This window comes from Phragmites australis, chromosome 5 (genome assembly GCF_958298935.1).
Source record: "Phragmites australis chromosome 5, lpPhrAust1.1, whole genome shotgun sequence".
In the NCBI taxonomy this organism is placed as follows: domain Eukaryota; kingdom Viridiplantae; phylum Streptophyta; class Magnoliopsida; order Poales; family Poaceae; genus Phragmites; species Phragmites australis.
In genome coordinates, this window is record NC_084925.1 from 10,295,523 (window position 1) to 10,314,188 (window position 18,666).

The 18,666-nt window shown below is 45.6% G+C and overlaps 1 protein-coding gene across 1 annotated transcript; it reads right to left on the reverse strand.

Moving 5' to 3' along the window:
• Positions 1–1,075: 1,075 nt before the first annotated feature.
• Positions 1,076–2,251, reverse strand: LOC133917435 (RING-H2 finger protein ATL80-like). The gene has a single exon (XM_062361338.1). It carries the CDS (start codon positions 2,079–2,081, stop codon positions 1,593–1,595), a length of 489 nt encoding a protein of 162 aa, XP_062217322.1. The 5' UTR covers positions 2,082–2,251; the 3' UTR covers positions 1,076–1,592.
• Positions 2,252–18,666: the final 16,415 nt, after the last annotated feature.

Below are 18,666 nucleotides of genomic sequence, written 5' to 3' on the forward strand. Positions count from 1 at the left end.
CGCATTCTGCCACCAGCACCGGTCTAACTGCCGCCTAAGAGAATCCCTCTAGGCCCGGCACCAGCAAAAACCCTTCGGAAGCTAAACACCTCCCACTAACCTCGTCGAATCACCATTGACTGTGAAATCCGTTATTTTAAGTCACCAGAGTTTAGGAGGCGTGCAAAAATATATGGTAACATATAGGTCAAATCGCCCAGAACGGCCACCCTCATTAACCTTCACGGCCTGGCAAGCTTGACCACAGAGGTTCACCGCCATAGCCAACAACTTAACTCTATATTCATGATCGGTACGATCCGTGTCACATTCCTATTCGGCTCCATCTCCATGCGACCGTGCTCGCTGCCCGACTTTGAATCCGAGGGAAAATGTAGTTTTGGATACGAAAAAGGTGATATTGAAGCATTGAACCGAAACCGAGCCCATTGCACCCTCCCTTACCCGTGGGAGCAAAATTGCAAACCAGGTGAGGACTCAAGGGGACAGCTCTTGACAAGGAACATCATAAAGATCCGTCCTTCTCTGTCTTCGGAAATATGTCCCGAAGATATTATTGTCACTGTCTATTGATTACTTGGAAGTTGGGACATCGTGATGGATGGGGTTCTTACATCAAGTAGGATCGTGATGGATGGGGTTCTTACATCAAGTAGGCCCAGTCCACATGGTTCAGTTCCGAGCAGACGTCAGGATTCTGCACAAGCTGCTCTATCAAACTGAAAGAACTTACTGATCTGTGACAACGAGTATGCAGCAGTGGCACAAGATATTTGCACGCCAATGGTCCGTTTAGTTCTCCACGAAAATGTGTGCTCTTTCAATCCGCACACAGCACAATAGTGGCATCCTTTTCTCGTCTTACTTTTTATGTGCTTAGTTACATGCTTGCACAAAAGCGATCCAAAAACATACAAGTTTCTTGAGATTTTTATTTGCAGCATTTTCTGAGTAAACATAATATATATTTTAAAATCGAGATGGTCTATCGGCAGCTTGACACCTTGAGTTATAAGCGCAAAATTTTTGAAGCGGACATCACAAATGAACGTACGTGTAGTAAGACAAGCATCCATCTCACATTTTATTGCACATTGGCTACCGTCAAAATCAGGATGGCCAAGTAAACTATATTTTGTTCTTACAATATCCTTTCTGATATAAATCGTTATAATATCCTTGCAAAATTGACCAATCTTGCGACACATTTCATTACCTAGATGGAATCATCCTATATATTTTATACACTACAATCTAATCCAAATCCTTATCAGAGTTCCTTGCAAGGCTCCCCTGATCTAGACATGTTTAGTATTTCAATGTGCATCTTGCATACATGATTGCATATTATAAAAATATGCAAAACTTTCAATGTGCATCTTGCATACATGATTGCATATTATAAAAATATGCAAAACCAAGTGTGTCATAGACAGATGAGATGAGAATTTCCTCATCAGATGGCTAAAAAATCGTTTCTAGCGTCAAAATGGAACTCTACCTAGCATGTACAGTTCTTGAGATGTGCATATATCACGGCGGGGAACAAGCTGAGCAAGTGGCGTATCACCCTGGTCCGGTCGGCGGCGAGCTCAAACTTTGTCCGCAGCCGCCTCGCTGACGTCGCGCCGGCAGAGCGGGCACGTGGCGTGCGACCGCAGCCACAGGTCGATGCACTCGACGTGGAACTGGTGCCCGCACGCCGGCAGCAGCCGCACCGCCTCGCCGTCCCGCACCACGGCGAGGCAGATCGCGCACTGCAACCACCCGGCGCCGGCGACGGCGCTTCTCCGGTACGCGAGCTTCGGGATCGCCGCAAGCGCGGACGGCGCCAGCCCGCACCGGCCACCGTTGGCAACGGCCACATCGCTGTTCTCGCCCACGGCCGCGGCCGCGTAGCCGTTGGCGAAGGCGCGCCGGAAGCAGACGGCCGCCGCGAGCACGATGAGGCCCGAGGCGCAGGCCAGGCAGACGAGCACCACCGTGTCGCACACCATGTAGTTGCCCATGGCAGCGGCGGCGTCGGACGCGTCCGCGGGCGCGGCGGCGCTGCTGGGACCCTGGAAGGAGGAGGACGACATGGCCGGCTCGTTGCTTTGTTGCCTTGCTGGTTGGTGAGGCGCCGCAGTCTGGGCCACCGTGCCGCCCTAGTGGCGTCGGTTTAGTAGATACGGTAGCTTTAACTTTGAGCGTTTGATATATTTTATCAGGAGCTTCGCTGATTAAATAGCCGCAGGATTACAATTGATTTGCAGACAATCAAGTACTAGAGGGGGTGCTTCAGAGAGCCACTCACCCCACTCACAGTTACTCAAACTTGCTTCGCACATAAGGTCTTTTTACCAGTAAATAAAATTTACTGAGCTCACCAGTAAGTTTGATTTATCGGATTTATCAGATATACAGATAAAATTCAAATAAAATACCGATAAATATGATAAATTTTTTCTACACTAATAAATCAGTAAACCAGGTTTACCATCAGTTTCGGCCGGACTTTTTTCCCTGTCACACACATTTGTGCAGCCTTATTACATGAATGTTTTGAAAAACAAAGAACAAAATCATCACAGCTCCAGGTAAACTCCTTAATTTCGGACAAAATCGATGAGACTTCAGATTTTTTGTTGCTCACGTTTGACCAGAGATCCACCAAAATCTGGCTATCAGTCTCCATGAACAGACGCCGAGCGCCCCTTCCGTTTGCAAACTGCAGGCCGTCTCTGGTCTCCATCGAGAGAGCACTCGGTGCGCGCGCAGGCTCACCTGAACGCTCCATGTTCATCTCTGAGCACAGGACCCGGAGCACCCGAGTTCACATTAGCATAAAAACCTCCATCGGTATTAAACTGCAGGCGGCCTGAACCATCTTGGTTGAAGTTCTGCAACCACAGTTTCTTTTTCATCGTATGTATGATCTGCCACAGGTCAGAAAATAGCCTGTCTCATGGACATCATTGCTTCTCCATGTCTCCTTTTATTCCTAGCCATCCATTGAGTCCACATACCACAGATAATCACTGCTGCTTCTTGTTTTGTGCATATATCATTGACCAATAAATCCGTGGGAGTTCGACGCCAGTAGGGTCCTTCGCATGTTCCCAGAACATTTTTGCTATTGCACAATCAACTAGCACATGTTTGATAGATTCTTCATCCGCATCCACAAACCTCACAAAAAGCTAGAGGATCAACATGTCTTGCGTGAAGTACCTGACGGGCTGGCAGAAATTCATGAATGACTCTCCACCAGAACACCCTGACTTCCAGTCGTCGTCTTTGGCGATCACTGTCCAGCAAACGTAAGCCGACCTGACAGAGTATGAGCCATTGAAATGTACGTATACCCTAGTCGTCGTATTCTTTGGCACACGATAAGTCGTCATCTTTGGCGATGACTCGTTTTATTAATGTCTTTTCTGCCAAGGGTTTTACTCAAATGAAGGGAGAAGATTATTTTGACACTTATGGTCTATTTATTTTAGTTTTAAATTATGAGAATCTAATCCAATCTGTAAAATTCATGAAAGTTTTATCCTAACAGATTATAGATTGTGAAATTTTATAGTATAATTTAGCTTGTGGATTGTGAGAATCAGTTTTTATATTGTGACCGTTTGTTTTTATTTTTACTTTGCTTTTGCTTTTAGGGGCTAGAATCTATAATAAAAATAAAATACAAATATAGCCTTATTCATCTATCGTTAGACTAACCACCGTTAGAGTGCTCATTGTGTTACCTGTTTCGTATAGTCTACACATTCATCAAATGGATGTAAGCATAGTTTCCTCAATAGAGAGTTAGAGGAAGAAATCTATATGGAGTAACCAGATGGTTTTGTGATTAAGGGGCTCAAAAAGAAAGTGCGCAAATTATTAAAATCCTTCTATGACCTTAAGCAAGCACCTAAGCAATGGCACAAAAATTTGAGAAAATCTTAACATCTGCTAGTTTTGTAGTAAACGGGATGGACAAGTGTGTATACTATCGTTATGGTGGGAGTCAAGAAGTCATCTTGTGCTTGTATGTCGATGACATATTTATATTTGGGACTAACACTGCTATTATTGACGAGACCGGATCTTTCTTATCTTGATGTTTTCATATGAAAGATCTAGGAGAGGTAGAAGTTATTTTGAATATTAAATTGATCAAAAATGAGGATAGGATTGTTTTAAATTAATCTCATTATGCTGAAAAACTATTGAGCCGTTTTAGCTTTGAGAATAGCAAGATTTCCCCTACATATTATGATGCTAGTATAAAGCTTTGGAAAAATTAAACACATAGGGAAAGATCAATTGAGACCCAACATTTCTAAGCAAATTAAGTCAGTTCACAACTAACCCAAGAGATGGTCATTGAGAGGCACTTAAGAAAGTGTTACGTTATTTGAGAGGCACAACCTCGTATGGAATTCGTTATTCTGGTTACCCTTCTGTGCTTAAAGAATATAGTGATTCTAATTTGATCTCTGATGCGGATGAGATCAAAGCCATAAGTGGCTATGTGTTTACTTTGGTTGGTGTTGCAGTTTCATAAAGGTCTTGTCATCAGACTATTTTGACGCAGTCAACCATGAAAGTTGAACTTGTAGCGCTAGACGCTGTCACTGGTGAGGCTGAGTGGCTTAGAGAGCTACTCATGGACTTACCATTTGGTTGAGAAATCAATACCAACAATCCTAATGTACTGCGATAACCAAACAGTGTTGTCTAAGATTATGAATACTAAGGATGACATGAAGTCCTCGAGACATATGAAGAGGAGGCTTAAATCTGTTAGGAAGTTGAAAAACTTCAGAGTAATTGCTGTAAATTATATTCGCACTAAGAAATCTCTAGTAGATCCCTTTAGTAAGGTGGAAAGTGATTTCTGCTGCATCTATGGACATGGGGATGAGACCCACTTAAGTTACAGTATAATGGTAACCGCTTCTTATTGATCGGAGATCCTGTGAATTAGTTAATGAAAAAATAAGTTATTATTTTAACCAGAGAGTACAAAATTAATTAATTTTTGTTCCTATGTACCTAGATAATGTGCTCTCTATTGTATGGAAGGTTGGCTTATAGCCTTAATGTATTCTAGTGTCCAATGAGGAAAAAGTTATCGGGCTACAGGATACCTATAATTAATACACCTATGAGAGTTTAATTGTGCAGTCGTAGTTCATGAGAATAGGGACATTCTATAGAAAGCTCTTGAGAAGATTGGGAAGCATGGTCATTTAACACTCCATTAAGACTTGGCTCTTTGCTAGCCTAGTACCAATTGGATTTTCAGCGAAATACAATCACAAAAGGCTGTGAATTCAAGGTATAGTCCATTTATTAGCCGTGAGAAGATGGATCTTGTTAGTCTATGTGCAAGTTCAACTCGTACGAGACTTACACCATAACACTGGTATATAATTAAACTTTTGAGTGCAACAACTTATAATATTTTGTGCTAAATGCTTTGGAATTGGTGGGGGATTGTTGGAATTTGGCCCATTTATGGCCCATTCTTGAAATTCCAAAGCATGCACACTTTAGTTCTATATTGCTAGTCCAAGGAGAGTTAGACATATTTAAATAGTTTGCTCTCTTCTTTGTAAGAAATGGAAACATATGGAAGAGAGAAAGAGAGGGACTTTGGCTATACACATGCATGCACACACGTGCATTTCGCGCATTTTTTGCATGAAAAATCGCATAACTTGCGACGAGCACGGCGCATACGTGGAAATATGGTAGTCAATCATGCAATATTCTTTTCTGTTTTAATGTGATTAAATAGGTATTTGAAATTAGAGATAAATATGGTAGTTTCTTTTGATTGAAATGCCTAATTTAATTGCCATTTGTGACTAACAAAAACTGTCATTTTATGGCTATATGAGACCCATGAGACATCCAGGTTGGTTCTCAGTTTTTCGTCTCCCTATTTCCCCAATCCTTCTCTCTTGTGCGGCTACATTGTTTTGTTCTATTGCTAAGCCTTGTTGACCTTTTCAATTGGCGTGCACCGAGAAAAAAGGAGAGCGGGATCTCCGAAATTAGTCCCGCGTAGAGTCTTGTACAGGGCGGCAATCAGGTTTTTGGGCACCGTCTTCGTATGACAGGTCAGTGTGATCTCTATCGACCACGTCTTCATACTGGTACGCATCGACGACCTCGATGACAACTATTTCCTTCACGTCGATTACGTCCGAGGAGCTATTTCCATGACATCGACTAGATCGCCCTTGCGGAAGCCGGTCTTTATCGACCCAATAAGTAAGTTGTGCGCGTAACTTTTAATCATGAGAAATATATTTTTTGACTGGAGTACACGATAGACCTGCTAGTTCTAATATTTACATCAAGATTATTCTGTGTAGTTTTCCTTAATAAATTTAGACATAATATTTGTCACAATTTTCTAACATATTTATCAAAATTAATTTCCTAATGTGCACATTGAAGAATGTAGTATACCCTAAACGACAAGTAAGTCGTACCGAGAGCGTATATAAAAATAATTTCTTGGAAATCACTTCGACTAGAGAATGAAGCACCTTTCTTCTCCAAACAGATAATTAAAGTAGCTACGATGTGACTAATGGATAGATGGATGGATGGATTTTGTTGGGTAGTCAAGTAGCTGGTGCAAATCCATGGGCTGTGTATGGTTTTGTACTTGCGGCGTGCAGGTCAAAAAAAAAAAAAGTTGTGTCTTTTTCTAAGGTGACCTAGATTTTGTTTTTGTCTCAGTGACTTTTCTCAATAGCTGCAACATCTATGACACATTTTAACATATGTTATAGAAAATTATAATTTTTTATATTTATTTTAAAAATCTATAATTATTTTGACACATGTTAAAAAACTACACTTTCTTACTGTGAGCTCACATATCATACTCTATGTATGTAATAGGAGGATTAATTATGGATCCATCTGTCACCTGTTGTTAGAAGATAATAGGTGGATTCACGGTGAGAAAATTATAGTTTTTATAACATATATCAAAATAATTATAGATTTTTTAAATGAGCATTAGAAGTTATAGGTTTTTACAATATGTGTCAAAATAATTATAGATTTTTGAAATTTACTCGAATACTTATTACAATATATATACACTTACATCAGATCAGAGGCACATTTGTCTCTGGAAGGCTGGAAGCTAGCCAAAGTTCTATTTTTCTTTTTGTTGGAGAAATATTTTATCCTATAGATAATACTAAGAGGACATCGTCAAGAACTTCTTTGGAGCAATTAGGCTCTGGACTCCCTGCAGAATTTCGAAGGCCATTAACCCCTCAGGCCACTGCCTCTCGAGACATGGGAAGAAGCTGACCTCCGGAGAGAATATCAGCAAAAGGAGAATACAAAAGGCAATTAGCTGACACGAAGTGACCGGCAGTTAATGCCAGTGCAATTGGTGGCCACCCTGACTTCCCGATGCAAGTGGAGGCCACTCTAACACTCAGAACAGTATGGCACCACAATTAACGACCGGCTGGGTATTGCGTCCCTAGGACCACTTGCACTACTATATTTGCTATAGTAGATAACGTCGTCTGAGCAGGGTAAAAGTATTTTACCTAGGCTCGGGCTGTGTGATTCGGCTAGCCCTAGTCCTTTATAAGGGTATATCTGTATATTTACACCATAAATGACACTATAAATATAGACCCTTGGTCACCAGACCAGGAGGACTAATCTTTTTACTATCAATACGTTTTTGGTTCTCCATCCTCTCTAGTTCTTTTCCAAGCTTGAGTCTCCTCTCTAGAAGAGACTCTCATCGTACTTTGTTTGCGGAAGACATCTTCTCTTCCTCCAACAGTGCGCCATCTGTGGGGACCTGAGCATAGAAGTACAAGGGGAGTAGGACACCACGAAAGACCACCAAGGCACTAGCTTAAGCAGCCATTTCCATCGCTGCACCCATGCAAACATATGCATGCAGTCACGACCCGACACACTGTGTGCACCCACTAGCTGGGCAGAACGACGACCATGCGGCCACCACCAATCCAACAGCTTGGGTTGGCATGGAGGCTCAAGCTGGCATGGAGGCATTCCAATAGTGGCGCAGTGAGGACCCATCACACCCTAGGGGGTTACGGCCGAGGCCACAGCCAGGCAGGCTACCCTTTAATGGTTTTGGGCGCTCGAGCCAAGAGGCACTCATGCATGGGCCCGGTCCCTATACGCCTCCTATGATGACACCTAGGGCACCTTCGTTGAGAAAAAAATCCTCTGAGAGCCTAGTTGCCCGATGGCCCCGACGGCCTTCCCACATGAAAGCAGGCTCCGGGGAGACCACCGTTCTTGGGGGGCACAGATCCTGCCGGCATCCTTGGCATTGACCACAAGATTCAGAACCACCGAAAGGGTATTGGTGCATCTTGCATAGACCTAGACGTGGCCACAATACATATGGTTGTTGAACCCTCATAGCATTCCGGGAATATTACTTCAAGAGGCAAACAGGACGTCTGACAAGTCGGCGACAAGTGACCCAGAGGTCGCAAGCCTGCAGTGGGCCCCCAGGTGGGTCATCGGGCCTTACCAAGCCCCCTTAGCCCGCTATGCCGCCCTTGGCTCTAACACCAATGGTGCAATACCCCATTGATGAGGACTAAGTCATGAAAAAGACCTAGTGTCTGGCAAGCCTCCAACGTAGGGGGCCTCACCTGAGCCTCCGGAGCGGTTGGAGCCCCCGATGTGCCACCCCTGTTAGGTTTGACTCTGGTGGGATTGGCTATGGTGAAGAGGTGCGGAGCTTCGGCAATAGGGCTCCAGGTGCTCCAGATGACCCACGCAACCCAGACCCTTTGGCAAGCAACCCAGGCCAAAGAAACCGACCATTTCACCGCCTTTAGGCTGCGGAGTTCTTCTTGGCCTTCGACCTTACTGTGGAGGCCTCATTTTTTGTAAGGGTACACTCGCTTATGGTCACCTAGCAATAGCATACCTAGCTAGTTAGTATTTATACAACAAAGTCAGCGTACTCTAAAAGTAGCTAGCTTACTGATTGAAAGTCTCTACGATAGATAGTTGCTAGGTAGCAACAGTATACCATAAGACTTAAGTTATATCTTTGTTTAACAAGAAACAAGCAAAACCAAAGTTATATCTACAGTCAAAACTTAAGTTATACCTTCGCTGAAATAATTCATAGATATTAAAAACCTCTCCACCGATGGCCTAACCTCAGTGGCAGAGACATCTTAAAAAACCTCCCCACCGATGGCTCAGCCTCAGTCACAGGGACATCTTAAAAACCTCCCCCACCGATGGCATCACCTCAGTGGCGGAGACATCTTAAAAACCTCCCCACCGATTTCTTAGCCTCAGTGGTGGAGAAATCCTAAAAATCTCTCCACCGATGGCATGGCCTCGGTGACGGAGACACCTTAAAAACCTTGAAAACCCTCCAGCAGGTCGTAGGTTAAAGGCCCAATGCTATAGATGTACTAGAAACACTATGAAAAGTCATAGGCATAAGCCCCGATGTCATAGAGGTACAAAGAAACCCTTCGGCAGGTCGTAGGTGAAAGCCTCGATGTTGTAGAGATACGGAAAACCCTCCGACAGGTCATAGGTGAAAGCCCCGATATTGTAGAGGTACAAAGAAACCCTCTGGCAGGTCATAGGCGAAAGCCCTAATACCATAGAGGTACTTAAAACCCTCTGATAGGTCGTAGGTGTAAGCTTCGATGTCATAGAGGTACAAAGAAACCCCCCTAGCAGGTCGTAGGTGAAAATCCCGATGTCATAGAGATAATAAAAACCCTCCGACAGGTCGTAGGCGACAGCCTCGATGCCATAAAGGTACTGAAAACCCTTTGATAGGTAATAGGCTTAAGCCCTGATATCGTAGGGGTATTGAAAACCCTCCGACCGGTCGTATGCATAAGACCTGATGTCGTAGAAGTACAAAGAAACCCTCCAGTAGGTCGAAGGCGTAAGCTCCGATGCCATAGAGGTATAGAAAATCGTCTGGCAAGTTGAAGGCATAGCATCAATGTCATAGAGGCATGGAAACCTCTGGTAACTTGAAGGTGTTGGCTGCGTACAAAAGAGGTCGCCTCAGCCTTACCATCAGCTTCAGCTCTGACAAAACTTCTATCGAGCTCTGGATGGCCCTGCCTCCGGAGCCCTGGCACAACTAAGGACCGAGGAGGTCACAGACTGCCTCCTTTAGTCTAGCCATCGGCTTCACCTCTGGCAGCCATCGCTGGGCTTCAGATGGCCCAGCCTCCGGAGCCTCGCCATGGCTAAGGGCCGAGGGGGTCCTGGATTGCCTCTCTGGGTCTAGCCATCGGCTTCACCTACAGTAACCGCCGCTAGGCTCTAGATGGCCCTGCATCCGAAGCTTGGCCACGGCTAAGGGTCGAGAGGGTCGAGGACTACCTCCCTTAGTCTAGCCATCGGCTTCACCTCTGGCAACCACCGTTGGGCTTCGAATGGTGCTACCTCCAAATCCTCGCCACGGCTAAGGGCTGAGGGGGTTATGGCCTGCCACCCTTGGCCTAGCCATTGGCTTCACCTCTGGCAATAGCCGCTAGGCTCCAGAAGGTCCTGCCTCCAGAGCCTCGCCACGGTTAAGGGCCGAGGTGATCGCGACTGCCTCCCTCGGCCTAGTCATTCGCTTCACCTCTAGTAAACCGCTGCTGGGCTCCAGATGACCCTACCTCTAGAGCCTCACCACGGTTAAGGCTCGAGGGGGTCGCGAATTGCCTCCCTCGGCCTAGCCATTGGCTACACCTCCGGCAACCATCGCTAGGCTCTGGATGGCCCTGCATCTGGAGCCTCGCCACGGCTAAGGGCCGAGGGGGTCACTAACTTCCTCCCTTGGCTTATCCATCAGCTTCACCTCCGGCAACTGCCACTGGGCTTCAGAGGGCCCTTCGGAGCCTTGCCACGGCTAAGGATTGAAGGGGGTCGCGGATTGCCTCCGTCAGAATAGCCATCGGCTTCACCTTTGGTAACCGCCCCGGTGCTCCAAATGGCCTTGCCTCTGGAGCCTCCCCACAGTTAAGGACCGAGGGGGTCGCGAACTGCCTCCCCCGGCCTAGCCATCGGTTTCACCTCTGACAACCACCGCTGGGCTCCAGATGGCCTTGCCTCCGGAGCCTCGCCACGGCTAAGGGCCGAAGGGGTCGTGGACTACCTCCCTCCACCTAGCCATCGGCTTTACCTCTAGCAATTGCTCCTTGGCTCCAGATGTCCTTGCCTCTGGAGCCTCGCCAAGGCTAAGGGCCAAGGGGTTGCAGACTGCCTCCCCCGGCCTAGCTATTGGTTCACTTCTGGCAACCCTCGATGGGCTCCAAATGGCTCTACCTCCGGAGCCTTGCCACGGCTAAGGGCCAAGGGGGTCGCGAACTGTCTCCCTCGGCCTATCCATCGGCTTCACCTCCTCCAACTACTGCCTGGCTCTGAATAGATTGCTTTAAGTTGAAAATCTAGAATAAATTTGAAGAGTAGTCTGTACCAGCATCAGATAGAAGAATATTTGCATCATGTTGGAACCTAGTGATGGCCAGGGGTTAGGGGGTAGCAAACTGCCTCCCTCGACCTTAATCATCGGCTTCGCCTCCATCGACCGCCACTAGGCTCTGAAACTATGTTGCCTTTGTCAAAGAACTTGTCTCATGTCCTCACTATCGGCTTCACCTCCTCCACCAGGAATGGCAAGGTCAATATGCCCCGCCAAAAGCGTCACGGTCCAAACCCTCCATGTTGATGACACCTACCTCAGTTGCGTTGATGCCTAAACCTGTGTAAGACTTTTTCGCTCTAGTCGCCCCTAAAACACAAAAAACCCTACAATAGCACTCTTCGGCCACTAACAACTGTTGTGTGCGAGGGGGCCAGGGAAGGTGAGGCACTAGAGCTTAGGTGCACACACAAAAAAAAACATGTCTGGTTGCATGCCCAAAGGATTGCCATACACTATGATCAAAGAAAAAAAAACACTAAGCGGACCCAAGGACTTAATTATATTAATAAATTTTACATTCAAAAAATGCTTCCATGCCTTCTGAGTTCCTAATATCTGGACTACTCAGGACCAAAAGCACTAACAAAGGATGGGGAAGAAAACTACTAGCCCTAATAGCGGTGCATGAAGCGGTGTATGTGCTTCATCTGCAGCCTACCGCTGCAAAAGCTGATGCAGTAGCTAGCCCCCGCGCTGTCAAAGGGCGAGGACAAGGACAAAGAGGACTCCTTAACGGCCTTCTCTCCCTCCTCCTGGGCCTTCTTATTCTCCGCTTGGGTTGCCTCCTTCTTTGCTTCTGCCTTCTCTTCCTTGTTGATCTCTTTCTCCAGAAGATCTCAGTCGACCTCGTCTCCAATGACAAGGATATCGATGATCTCAACTGGAACGACCAATCGGACTGGACATCGAGATGGAGTGGTGGGGGATGTCTCTCTCTACAAGGATAGAAGCACAATAGTTGTCAACCCCAACATTAAGCAAGCCCGTGGGACCGCTCACCCTTGGAGGCACCACAGTAAGTAGAATCGGCACCGACACTAGAGGTGATCCCACCCCAGTCAAGTCAGTCAAAATCATCGACATCTCCGACGATGAGGACGAGGAGGAGGACGCCATGATCAATCCAAAGAAAAATCGCTCCCTTACACATCAATGAAGGATCAACTGGGTAGATCCTAGCTTTTATAGTCGGGCCAATCATTTGTGTACGCCTAGGGAAGGAAACGAAACCGCCACGAGTGCCGTCCTACGGCCTTCCCAGTTATTATTCGAAGGGGCCATAGTCACATCTCGGTCAAATATGCGCACAAGCGACAACTCCTTGTGGCAGTGCCCTAGTTCTTTTGCATACACATCTCATCGCATTTATTATTTAAATCCCTTTCAGCACATGCAAGGGCAACCGAAACAAGACCCTAGGAGAACCGGCACATTACCCTGTCAGATGCACTGATGTTACCACGTACCATTAAGTGCTTGTGCCAAAAAAAATGGGGAGAATATTTTGCCTCTACATATGATCTCCATTATGATGGTTCAAATGGCGAAAAAGCTCGGCATCAGAGAAGCTGAATAGCTTGCTCTGACCGTCGACGGGCTTCAAAACGGCCTTCGGATCCAACACCTCTACGCCTCCAACCTCAACATGGGCTTTGGAGCGTATTGCCTCCATTCAAACCTCGAAGTCCTTCGGCTCTAACGCCTCTACACCTCCGGTCTCAGCATGGGCTCTGGAGTGGATTGCCTTGATTCGAACCTTGACGGCCTTCGGCTCCAATGCCTCTATGCCTCTGGCCTCAGCACAGGCTCCGGAGCACATTGCCTCCATTTGAATCTTGACGGCCTTTGGTTCTGATGCCTCTACGCCTCCGACCTCAGCATTGGCCCCAGAGTGCATTGCCTCTGTTTGAATCCCGATGGCCTTCGACTCTAACACTTCTACGCCTCTGGCCTTAGCATGGACTCTAGAGCGCATTACCTCCGTTCGAACCTTGACAGCCTTCGACTCCAACACCTTTATGCCTACGGTCTTAGCATGAGCTCCAGAGTGTATTGCCTCCATTCAAACCCCAACGGCCTTCGGCTCCAACATCTACTATGCCTCCGACCTTAGCATAGGCTCTAGTGCACATAGATCACAGCAAACCCCTGTCGAGCTCCGAACTACATCATCCAACCGAGCTTCACATAAACCAAGTTGATATCTCCAACTCTCGTCATTGGGCTTTGAACCATGCAATTTGCTCTGGGTTACGTCATCTCCATCTGGCTTCATCACCATCGCTTATGGTCATCACAAAGAGGCACTTCAACGGATAGAAGTTATATTAGGATATCCTGACTATGAGGCTGGGCTGAAGCTAGTTCCTTCTATATCTGCTCGCCCCTCCACATCTCAGGGCTAGTAGATGAGCAGGTATTATTGGGAAAATATCACAACCTATAGATAATACTAAGAGGACACCGTCAAGAGCTTCTCTGGAGCTCTTGGGCTCCAGACTCCTTGCAGAAGCTAAGACTTCTAGAGACCGTGAACCTCTCAAGCCACCACCTCTCGAGACAGGGAAAGAAGTTGGCCTCCGGAGAGAATATCGGTAAAAGGAAGACACCAAAGGTAGTTGGCCTAACACGAAGTGACCAGTAGTTAATGTCGGTGCAAGTGATGGCCACCCTAACCTCCCGATACCAGTGGAGATCACTCTGACACTGGGACAATGCGGCGCCTCAATTAACGACTGGTTGAGTACCACATCCCTAGGGCCATTTACACTATTGTATTTGTTATATTAGATAATATCTTCTGAGTAGGGTAAAAATATTCTACCTAGGGCCAGGCTATGAGATTCGGTCGATCCTAAGTCCCTGCGGTGTAGTGATAGCTTATATCACTATCTCTGTAAGTATATACTAGTATATTTCTACCTAAATGATACTATAAATACAAACCCTTAGTCACCAAACCAAGGGACCGATCTTTTTTTCTATCAATATATTTTTGATCTTTCTTCTCTTCACTTCTTCTCTAAACTTGAGTCTCCTATTTAAAAGAGACTCTCACCATATTTTATTTATAAAAGATATCTTCTCTTCTACTAACCCCTCTCTAAAATCTGCAGAATGGCATCAACAACGGATACATCAATGCCCTGTGAACCTGTGACCAAGTGGATGATGTTTGTTCTCCACGCCGATTGGGTCGAACTTCATATTTACGTACTGAAAGATGAATCTGTGCACTAACAAATCTCTCCTAAATGTTTTCTCTGTACGATAATACAATAATTAAACGGGGTGGAATTTGATTGTATGTAATAACACAGCACAAAACTATTGGAGCACCGCGCCTTCAACTGGATGAACCGTCACTACCGACCGTGCTCTTTTTTTTTTAAAACAAAAGCAACAGTGTGAACGATTATATTAGAAAGGAGTGTGCCAAACCGACCATGCTATCTATTCATTCTGTTCATGTATTATCCAAAACTAGTTGGATTGGTGCATCTATACCGCGTCTATTTTTATTTTGCTGTTTAGAGCATGATAAAAGAAGACTAAAAAATTAGGTTCACAAATTTTATATATTTTAATATTTATTTATGAAATTATTAATGTTAAACACATTCAATTAATTATAGAGAAAACAGTAGTACTTTTATACATGCACATAGTTTTAATATGTAGGTGAAAGTAATACTAACTAAAAAAATTTGTTTCATATTTTTTTTTGAGTGTTAGATATTTTTCTTTGCATTTTAGATTTTTTTCAATCGATTTATTAATATAACTAATATTCATTTCGAAATTTTTTCTAAATTTTTCGAAAAAGAAAATTACATATATACGTATACGTACATGTATATATACACATACATGTATATAAAAGCAGTAGACTACTGCTACAGTAAAGTATAGCAGCAGGACCCATCGATATATAGTATTGATTCCTAATCCATCCTCCTATCACTTCTCTCACAGATAATCTACCCCATCCCTCCCTCTCCACGCCGGGCACCAACGTCGATTCGCCGGCCAGCTGTCTGCATGGCCTGGCGGTACAGACCACAGAGCATGAGCAGGGCCCAGGGATGGCGGCAAAGGATCTAGCAGGGGTACGGTGGTGATTCCGGGGCACTGAGGTCATGGATTTGAATTAGATCAAGAAATCATTCATCTGCTAAAAAAATGCTGAGCAACTATTTTTGTGTTTGGTCACTGAGGCGTAAACTTGGCTTGGACAGTTTCATTCGAATTTTTGGGTTTCAAATATGATTGGAACTAGCAAAAACGTTCTTAAAACTCTCCGGAATTGATGCTTGAAACCGACTAAATCATGCTAGAAATTAATTCTCTTACGCTTACTTGAAATCCGATTAATAAACTAGCTGGATTATTTCTCTCTGAAACTCACCTGGTTGGAACCTGCTGAAACTTAACCGGTATCTCAAACCTAGTTAAGACAAATGCTACCGTTGGTCTCTAAAATACGGATACATCACTTTGGTCACGTATCTGCGCCGAACATTGAAATATGGATAGGGGATACGTGGCCGATACATATCCAAATAATATCCGCCCAAAAATAAATACACAAAAATCGGTGAACACTTAGGATTGAGTCTAAGTAGATGGTCTCTCAACTAGAGACTATCAACTGAGTAATCATTCGGTTCTCAAATAGAGAGATTTATACCATTGCTCTCCGTGCAATCGCCAGTGTAAAATACATTTTATGTTTGTAGATGTCAAGAAAATATTATCGCTCTTTCTAATCCACACCAAGATCTATATATTACGTCGGTGGTCTCTCAGGGCGGAAATGATCTGACAGGGGGAGGATTTTCCGGAGGCGAGTTTTGAATCTCCTCCGTCACTACCGTGACTCCAGGCTCGGTGTTCACCGGCGGCGGCATTTTGTCTGCAGACGGCGGCTATGGCCTCCCCACATCGCCTGGCCCTGTTCACCTTCCGACAGCTAGCCTCCTTGCTTAGCTACCGGAACAGACCTTGCCACCGGAAACCTCGCCCACAGCTGAGTATCGAGGGCGACTCGCATACGCTCGTGCTGAGCGGTCTCAACCTACGGCGCGGCGTGCCGGTGGCTGGTGCGCAAACTGCACTCGACATCCGTCGCTCCAGCTGGGTGCTTTGCCGGTTTGGACATTTTTCATCGTCCGACATCCATGATGGCCAGTGAGGCACGCCCCCTCCGGCGGTGACCGTCCCATGGGCAAACCGGGCCGCCAGCGCCTCACGCTAGCCCCAACAATATCCTCATCGACGGTGGCCCTGCCGGCCACTAGTCCGCGGATCTCGGATCTTGGGGTTGGCGATGGACAGGAGTACGGCGAAGAGCAGGCCGCCGCTGTGCCCTCAACATCCAGTCGTGCTATACCTCAGCGCAAATGCCTCACGGACCAGGATATCATCGATGGCTTCTGGGCCGAGCTTGAGTTCCCATCAATGGAATACAGATGGTGGGAGGACAGAGGTAAAAATCCCGGGAACTCCGTCGGCGATGCCCGCACAACAGGTCCCTCGGCACCTCGATCTCTTAAGCCAACGAAGCAATAGGTCCGGCAAGGGAGAAGTCGTGGCTGGCTCATGTGGCCATGGAAAGTACCTCTTCGCAAAGCCCGGCCACCACTAACGGTGGCGCTGGGTGACTTTCTGCCGGCCGGCCTGGTTTCTCCGGCGGCTGTCGCACAGGCAATCGAGGAGGCGGAGATCAGGGCGCATAATCAAGAACTTCAAATATCTAACTCGACAAATATGCCCCACGCATTAAACACCGACCGGGAACGTCCGCGTTGCCAGAATTGGAAGGACATCTTTGTTAGAGGATCTCCTATTCTACACTCACACGATCACGTGGAAACTCAGATCGAATCAGTAGAAACGAAGGCACAAATGACTCGGGTGTTTTGGTGCCGCACTACCTAGTTCAGTGTTTTCTGTAACTCTGAATAAATACCAACAGCAGACAACTGCAGGCCATTGAGGCCGAGACGCTCGCGCCACGATCGAGGAGCTACGTCGTGTGCCATCCCACACGTCGCCTCTACCCGTTCTCGGCGTGCCCACCAACTATCCTACAGAGCCGTCATGGTCAGCAAAAAGCGACGCACGACCGGTTCTCTGAGATTTTTCAGTTAACTAAAAAAAACAGCCTACGAGTTATACTAACTGAATGAAAACAGAAAGGCTACACAAGAGCACAAGATTACTTCGTCAATCTCCCCCTTAATCCTTGTTGCGCTTGATCTCTTGAACACCGATCTTGCTTCTCAGTTCTAAGAACTTGGTCTTCCCGAGTGCCTTGGTGAGAATATCAGCAAATTGCTCATTTGTGCTTACAAAATCAATGCCAATTGTTCCTTCTTTTGCACAGTCCTGAATGTAATGGAACCGTGTGTCTATGTCTTTGTTTTGCTCATGCCACACAGGATTCTTGCTCAGCGTTATAGCTGATTTGTTGTCCACCCTCAGGGTCACACAATCAAGCTCCTCTCCAGTGAGATCACTGAGCAAGCGTCTAAGCCAGGCACCCTGACATGCTGCCATACTTGCAGCTATGTATTCAGCTTCACAAGAGGAGAGTACCACCACACACTGTTTTTGTGATTACCAGCTTATGAGATTCTTGCTGAGAAAGAACAGGACTCCCGAAGTACTTGTAGGAATGAGATTGACGACTAGAGGGGATGAATAGGTGTCTCAATAAATTTCTTGTGAAATCGATGGTATTCACCTATTTCACCTAATGTACCTTAAAACTCAAATGAAAATAAAAATAGAGAGAAGTTTTAACAAGAAAAATTGAGGCAACATGACTCCACGGATGGTATATGAATCATAGATTCCATTTAATATCAATCTATATATCTTAGCACTCGAAAGATCATAACTTCCAAAGAAACAAGAAAAGATGAACACCGAGCAACGAAACTCTCTAAGTTGATTGTCTAGAGGTAAAGGAATTCAAGATTCCATCACACAAGCGTGTATATATGAATTTTATCCCTCTAGCAACAAGAAGAATGACCTCACAAGATGCTAAAATTTTAACCTAAAAACCAAAACGAAAATCAAAACCGAAAATCGAAAAACTTGCAAACTTGCAACAGAACCAATAGAGGGAAACTAGAAGGAGGTGAATTAAAGTATATGTAAAAATATAAACT

What these genes read in the sequence shown, in the direction of transcription:
- LOC133917435 (XM_062361338.1), bottom strand. Translation starts at nt 2,081, where the DNA reads ATGTCGTCCTCCTCCTTCCAGGGTCCCAGCAGCGCCGCCGCGCCCGCG.